Source organism: Tachypleus tridentatus, chromosome 10 (assembly GCF_004210375.1).
Source record: "Tachypleus tridentatus isolate NWPU-2018 chromosome 10, ASM421037v1, whole genome shotgun sequence".
Classification (NCBI taxonomy): Eukaryota; Metazoa; Arthropoda; class Merostomata; order Xiphosura; family Limulidae; genus Tachypleus; species Tachypleus tridentatus.
In genome coordinates, this window is record NC_134834.1 from 93,708,356 (window position 1) to 93,716,905 (window position 8,550).

Here is an 8,550-nt window from a genome sequence, read left to right on the forward strand (position 1 = left end):
CCAATTACATTCATAATTTGATGTAATTGATGGTTTGATGTCTGGAATGCTTTATGTGTACAAAGAAAGGTTACTGGGACAGCAGAACAAACAGCTAAAAAACAAAAATGTTCTGGTAAAACTGGGACATCTGGTTAATCTGTGTAGCATAATGTTTTGAATTTTAATTACACCACTACCTGTCAGTTTGTGTTATCATGATTTCAATAAAGATAGAAACTTGAATAAATAAATAAAAAATTAAATGCATATTTTATCAAAAGCGGGTCTCAGGTCTTCTGGGGGGGTATTTGTTTTAACCATCTGTACAACAATACAATAGTGTGTTTTCTGTCAGTCAGTCAATAGACACTAAAATTATATTATACTTAATATTGTAATTTGTATTGTGTTGTGGCATCTGCAAAATGTGTGCATGTCATGAAACAAGAGACAAATTATGAGCTACAACATAACATGGATTTCAAAAGAAAAAAGAAAAATACTTTTCACTGTTAATTTTGTTTTTTCTTTAATCATGAAAAAGGACAATTTGGGGACACTGTACCATTACATCTAGTACCTACAGTGAGCCTATGGCACACAAAAAAATTTTGCTGGCATGTGACATGCAGTGCTGCCTCTTGATTCTTTAAACCCTAATATAACAAATAAAGGTATATACAATGATCATCATTATTGCCAAATGTAGCAGCAAATAATTTTTTTTTTTCCAACCTGGGAGCAGTGAGAAATGTTCATAAAAGACATCTTATGCCATCTTGGCACCAGCTTTCCAGTTGCTGGAACATGTGACATCAGACGACACATTTTGAATTCCTCGCAAACCCAGTGTACACATCAGTACTTGAGTAAAAATAGAAGTAAACTGTTGGTACTAGCTTTGCTTAGCTTACATTTTACTTCTGTTGTTTGTGAGTGAATACCAGATATTTAGTGATAATAACAGTAAATATGCATTTATTGTTTCATATTAAATATATGAATTATATTGTTAAATTGTGTTATTTGGTGTGGCACACATATATTTTGATCAGTTAGTTAATTATAGATTTATTTTTATATCAATAACAAATTTTCACCTGCTGCTATGTTACAGTAAGTTAAATTATTGTATTTAAGTTAATTGGTGAGATATTTTTAAACTCTATTTACCCTTTTCAGCTTGGCAGAATGTCAACTCAACCAGCAAAGAAAAAAAACATACAAATGGAAGAAGCAGCAGCAGATATTTTCTAGAATCATGGACTGAAAGGCTTAGCATGATAAAAAATGGTAATAAAGCATTATGTATTTTATGTTCTGAAACAGTGGTGTGCAGGACTTCCTCTGTAAAGTGACATTATGAAACTGTTCATAAACGACTTTGTAATAAGAATGAACAAGAATAAAAAGAACACATTTCTCGAGAAGTCAGCAACAACAACAACATGCAGTCAAATATTTTGATGAACTTTGTTTTAGGTAGTTCTATCTTAGTTGCTGCTAGTTTTGAGATTTTAAAGATTATCACTCAACTTGGAAAACTACTTAGTGATGAGGAGTATATTAAAGAATCATGGCTGGAATGTGCTCCTTTCCTTTATGATGGTTTTCCAGAAAAAGAAAAAAAAATATTTAGTGCATTAAGGAACTGCCAGTCAGTAGAAACACAGTAAAAGATAGAACATTAAAGATGGAAACAAACATATCAGAACAGCTAACAAAAGATATTGGATCATGTAAATTCATTTTCTTTTGCATTGAGGAGAACACTGATGTTACATCATCAGCTAGGCTAGCCATTATTGTTCGACTTTGTAGGGGTGGTGAAATCTGCGAAGAACCGGTTAACTTCGTAATGTTACCTGAACATACAGGGGCTGAAATATGTGAGGCAATAGTAAACGAATTATCCAATCAACAGGCTAATCTTTCAAAAATAGTTTCTGTGACAACTGATGGTGCATCCAACAAGACTGGCAAACAAACAGGTTTTGTAAATCTGTTTGCAAAAATATGTTGGACATCCACCGATAGGTTTTTGTTGTATTATACATGAGAAGGTTTTGTGTGTAAAAGATGGTCCTAAGAAGTTTGAAAAAGTGATAGAAATTGTAACCAAGGTAGTTAATGTTATTTACGCACATGCTTTGAAAAAAAAGAATTTCATAATTTATTGAGAGACAAATTCATCGTATACAGGACTGTTTATGTACGACAATATTCATTGGCTAAGAAGAGGTTCTGTCCTTAAACAATTTGTTGAGTGTTTGGATGAAATTCTTCTGTTTTTATTCTGTGTTTAAAATTATATTATCCCATTTTTTTTAAATATATGTTTTATATTTATTTTATGTATAGCTAGCAAATATATAATTAATTATTCACCTGCATTTGCAGGACTCTAAAATGTTACTGCTGCACCCACACTGAGACAAACAACACTCCTGCAGCTGAATCCCTGTGCTACCAAAATGAATGTACACAGCACTGAGAGAATAAACAGGAGCCTGGTTCTTATGTGTGCACAAATGAAAAAAGCCTTCAGTTAGCTCTGCTTCCTTCTCAAGAATTATCTGATGTCGTGTGGATTTGAAGATCAATATTTTTTACAAATATCTCCTCACATTTAAATGACTTAAACACCAAATTGCAGGGATCTGGTAAGCATTTGATATTATGTTTGATAACAAACAATTACAAAATCAAACTGAAAATGTTTAAATGTGATGTTTACAATCGGCACTTTTAAATATTTCCCAAGCCTCAAAAAAACATGAGATATCTTGAAATTCATAAGAAAATATACATTTGGAGCTTGTAAATACAATTTTCAAGAATTATTAATTCAACTTTTGAACAATTTCTTTAAGATTTAATAAGTTCAGGTTATTTGAAGAAACTGTAAAATTTATAAAGTATGAACATTGTAACATTAGACAAATGAAAATTTTGAAAAGTTGCAGTGAATTGACTTGGATAATTCTGAGATGCAATGGACTGATTTACAAAGCAGCTCAATCTGGAAGCAACAATTTGCTGACTTAAGAGCTGAACTAGAAATTGTCAAAAGAGATTAGTTAGTGACTGGAATAATGCAGAAAATTAGATTCTAAAACTCTGGAATTCTCTTCCTGAAACTTTTGACTGTTTGAAAAATGTTGCAATGGCAGTATGAACAGTATTTTCATCAACATATTTATGCGAGTCATTATTTTCAGTGATGAACTATGTGAAGTGTAATTATAGGAATAAAATTGCTGATGTAACTAGTGTTTCATGCACCATATACAAGCCTGATATAAAATATCCGTCCTTTCATTTGTTTTATTACCATTTCACAAAATGCTTTCTGTTAATAGTAAAACAATGAATAAACATAAATAAGCAAGAGAACTCCTATTTCATTAAAAAAAATCCATTATTATTGTTAATAATTTGTTAATTGTATTTCTAGTGAACTAATATGGTTATTAATAACATGTAACTCCTAAAGCTGTTTTGTTTAAAATAATTCAGAATAATAATAAATTATAATTACTGCTTAATATTACCAAGGGCATGCAAGAGAAGTTTTAGAAGATCATTTCCAAATTTGGGCACACTCTCAAAAAGGTTCGTCATCCCTGACCTATTGTAATGAAAGGGTGTTTGTGGGTCTATGCGCAACTGACGTAGCTCTAAAAGCAAACCTAGAAACCTGAAATTTTGCACCCATACCAACTGAACTCTGAGAATGTGCACCTGGGTATTATTAATTATCCATGTGTGTATGCACATGTAGCTTTTTAACGAGACAAGCTAAAGAAAAACTACATAGAAAAGAAGTGATTCCTACAATTACAAAATATCAAGCAGATCCTGACAGAGTACACCTGGATATCATTACTTATCCTCATGTGTGCATGTATATACACCATTTTAATGAGGCAAGCTAGCAAAAATCCATATAGGAAAGAAGTGGTTTCCTTGTATTACAAAATACTAAGTGGACCTTTATATCATGCTCCCAGGTATTATTACCTATCTATACACATGTGTACATTTTTTTTTATCTTTTCAATGATGCAAGCTAATGAAAAACTACATAAAAAAGAAGTGATTCCTTACATTACAAAATTCAAAGTGGACCCTTCAGGTGTGCACTTGGATGTTATTATTTATCCACTAACTTGTGGACATGTACATCTTTTCAACAAGGCATACTAGTCAAAACAACATAGAAGTTTTTATGTTTCAGTGAAACAAAAAAAGTTTAAAATATATATACACACACACGCATGTGTTTGTACATGAACTCCTTCAAACTTTAATTACAGAATGTGCATATATTAATGCTTAACATTAGATATAGTTTATAACATTGTGAAGATAATTTTAATTAGAACTGAATAATTGAATGGGTTATAATCAGTTACTTATGAGCAGTAATTACACTAATTAATTTAATCTGATCAATCAGATTATGATTGAGTTAAATAACCAACTGATCTTACTGTTTTTGATTAGTTCAACTATCTGAGTAATTGAAATATGTTTGTCTGTTATTAAGCCCAAAACTACATAACTGTCTACCTACTCTGTCCAATTTTGAACTGTTGACCAGAGGAAGAAGCAAATACCTAGCAGTCCTCACTGTCAGTTTTTCAAAATTTTAATCAGAAGAAAAGGCAACATGCTAGCAACACCAACTGCAAACCCTTGTTTCATTTTTTTTTGCTTATAACATATCATATCTTGAAGAACACTATACCAATTAATTAATCAAATGTAACTCATTAATGGAGCTATGAATTAATTAAATAACATATACCACTAACTGGTCAATTCTGATTTGTATTTATAATGGCTTTTTATTGTAATATTGTAAGCAATCATATAGCGATTTATCGAGTATTTACTATGTAAAAACTTTCCATTACACAGATATGACAGCCACTAGAGCACCAATCGACACACAACTTGCACAAAATGACAACACTTTCTACCAAAACATACAAGTTTGTCTTTTTAAAATTCTTCCTGTTATATACATAGATAAAATAAATGATGTGCTACTTTTGGAATATAATTAGATTTGAGGGGAGGTTGGTTGAAATTGTGATGAGTACTAACATTGAATCAGGTTTACACACTTCCCATGCTCTGTAATGCTGGTACACAAAAGTCATAATAATTGGCTGAAATTCCTCATTACATTTGATTGATTATCAAGAAGACACAACGATGCAAAATCACAAAGTATGGCACACTTGAAATTTCCACCTATTACTCTGTAATAACCAGCATGTTTTACCTACAGCACATTTTAGTTTCAAAAGTGCCCAAATCAGAGTGTACTTCGTCAGCTTTGAATGTTGATAAACCAACACCACAAAAGACAGCCCAACTAGAAGATCCTGAAATTTATAACAAAACTCACTGTCTTTACATTCACAATTAATCATTTACAGGGTCATACAACTGACCAAGTAGGAAGTTATCTTTGAAAATCTGTTTTTGCATGTTTCACTCTATATGGATAAATAATGAACATCTGAAAAAAACTTAAAAACTGAAAAGGGTCAAAATGCTAATCAATCAGTGAAGTAAATAACCAAATACACATAAAAAAGTTTTTTTGTAAAATAATAGAAATACAATTGTCATTAGCTATGCATATATTATTTGTAAAACATAATTAATTATATATTGAAAAATGGTTGGTATGGGTAGAGAAAGCACCAGTAGAGAAGTGAACAGCGTTTCGACCTTCTTCAGTCATCGTCAAATTTACAAAGAAAGAAAGGGTTACTGACTGGTAGGTGACCACATGTTTGAAGGCAGTTGTGTAATTGAGTGTAGGAATGTAGAGGGCGTGCTTAGATGTTGGATATATTTATTAATATAGGTATAAAGGTGTTCCTTTCTATGGTTTATTTTGGGCTTGAGTTGTTGTATAAGTAAAACTTCTTTAATTTTGTAACTGAGCAAGTGTTTTCCATAGTTTCCTGATTATGGAAGTGGGTTTTGAGTTGAAAAGTTTGGAAACTTCTGCCCTAAAATGTAAAAGCATTTCTTTGGTAATTTATCAAAATGTTCTCTCTAACCACTTAAGTGTTAGATATACAAAAGGAACTCCATGTTTATAAAACATATCACACTGTTCATCTTGTATGATTAAAAATAAAAAGTTATTTTTAATTATTTCAGATTGTCTTAATTAAATCAGACAATAAAACAACTATGTTTTCTCTACAAGTTCAACAAGATGGAGGCACTGGAAGTTAGTAAAAGTAGCAAATAATTTTCTCAACAGACAAGGAAGTTACAAAAATATTGTACATTGTAACATTAAAAGATAAGTTGAGGAAAAATGGAAGAAATCATGAAAAATGTTATGGATATTCAAATAAATATGTTGAGGGTTCAAGTATCCAAGTAAATCTAAATACTAGTGTAGAAGTGACAAATATTTTTATCAATACTAGTAGGCACACACTGGTTAGAAAGAGATATAAGCTAAAATCTTATTGAAATGTTGTACATCTGTTAGTAGTACTATATCAAACTCCTAATAGTTTCTTTGTTATCCATTCAAGCTATTTATATTCTTTTAAAATACATGCAAGTCATAAAACTGTTAGTAATAATACATGGAATAATATAAATATAGTAATAACTATGATATAACATTATAACATGGATAAAAATAGTAAAATTCAACCACTTTTCATTTCATTCTAGCTATTTAAAGGTGAAACATGGCACGTGGCGAATATGAAGCTTTTGGAGAGCTCAAATAATAAATATAAACCTATACAGTAATAAAGTATAAAACTCACCTGTCAGGGCAAAGAACAGCAAACCAAGAGCAAGAAAACTCCCATAATACCAATAAATAACAAATATCACCATAACTGAGGCCCCGCACATTATCCAACATTTTTTCAGAATGAAAAGGACTATCTTGGTTACAACAGTGATTGTTGCAAAATCGGGATTTTGTTCTGGATTTGTTTTCAACTTTCGTACATTGTCATTCAACGATATTTTGTACGCCGCACTACCAGTATCACTGTTTGTTGTCGCTTTGAACTTTTCATCTGTTATCCTGTCAGTTTCGCGTGAAGCACACACAAAAGTATTTTTCATTTGAGAAAATGATGTCATATTTACTATAAATTTATTACTGAAAAATGAATTATATGTAATTATAATACGTTAAGATAACATGATAAATATTAGTCGTTCGAATGTTTTCTTAGATTTCTACTACCAGCAACAGTAACATTATTATACTCCTCCATAAAATATTTGCTTCGTGATAGATGCCGCTTTAAAGGATGTTGTCAGAGAAAACGGAAGTGAGAATCAAAAAGGGCAAGCTTTAAAAAAAATCAAATACTGAATTTATATTACATGAATGTAATATTTATGATCTTTTGATCTGCAGTTATTTTCATTTTCTTTATTATAATCTATTTCTTAAATGGTTATTTGTATTAATTATCTATATACACACATATGAAAGCTTTTAAGATCTCTGCTTTCAATCTTTGTAACATCTATAATCCTGCAGAAGAAAACAAATCACATTTGCTAGAAAAACATAGACTGGAATTAACACGTTATGAAACGCACCACATGACATCAAAATTATCGATGCCACTGCTCATTTCTTTATCATATAATTATTATAGGATTAGTAAAGTATTCTAAAGAGGGTAGGCAAGTAGTAGCTTGATTCATACAAATCCTAAAACTAATAAAGTTACACCAAAGATTATCTTACATTTTGTTTTTCTATTTTGAAGCCGATGAACCCTCATAATTAAATCCTGTTAATAATCTACTTCATCTATGTCAGTGAGACAGTGACTAACATAATTCGCCAATCAAAGGGGGAAAATCCAGGAAATAAATTGCATGCTTATCAGAGGAATCCACGAAAAAAAAAAAGAGGATGTATAATAATTATGAATTCTGGGCTAAGTTTTGATGTGATTTTAATTACAGAAATCACTGTAAACAGTTTGCTGAATGTTGTGTGGTAGAAAAGAAGAAATGGTCAAGAGACTTAGATTTTTTACTATTCAAGTTATCACAGTGCCACTGGATAATAATTACAATTTGAGATACGATAGAAAACTTTTAAATAGGGAGATGCTCTACGTATTCTTAGCACAAATTTCCACTAGCAAAACCGTTATGTTTCATTTTCTTTTAGTTGAGCAACGTGGCACTGTCCTGCCAAGTTGCTTTAGCAGCCATAGGCTAGTTCCCCCTGGTACAGCGGTAAGACTATGGATTTACAACGCTAAAATCAGGGGTTTGACTCCCCTCGGTGGACTCAACAGAAAGACCGACGTGGCTTTGCTATAAGAAAACACACACATCTTAGGCTAAATACTGCTGAACATTTGCTTTTAATTACACCCAATACCACGTAGCAGGAAAACAAATCGTGTAACTTCGAACCGTACGATTACTAACGAGTTTGACGAGTAAACAAATACGTGGAATTGGTATAAAACATATTTTGTTTTGATTTTCATACCAGCATATTATTTACTTCATACCTTATTT

The 8,550-nt window shown here is 31.3% G+C and overlaps 1 protein-coding gene and 1 long non-coding RNA gene across 4 annotated transcripts in view; one reads left to right on the plus strand and one right to left on the minus strand.

Moving 5' to 3' along the window:
- The window catches only part of Bem46 (abhydrolase domain containing 13-like protein Bem46), a 31,642-nt gene extending 24,337 nt beyond the window's left edge, over positions 1-7,305 (minus strand). For both annotated transcript variants that reach the window (XM_076462754.1, XM_076462755.1), the window contains exon 1: positions 6,807-7,305. In XM_076462754.1, coding sequence (XP_076318869.1) covers positions 6,807-7,134 — 328 coding nt within the window. In that variant the 5' untranslated portion in view covers positions 7,135-7,305. The remainder of the gene's footprint in view (positions 1-6,806) is intronic.
- LOC143229889 (uncharacterized) lies at positions 798-1,429 on the plus strand. 2 transcript variants are annotated; one of them, XR_013016109.1, is made up of 2 exons: positions 798-948; positions 1,165-1,429. It is a non-coding gene; the product is annotated as an uncharacterized LOC143229889 (long non-coding RNA). The 2 variants fall into 2 exon arrangements; XR_013016108.1 differs by having other exon boundaries at positions 824-914.
- Positions 7,306-8,550: the final 1,245 nt, after the last annotated feature.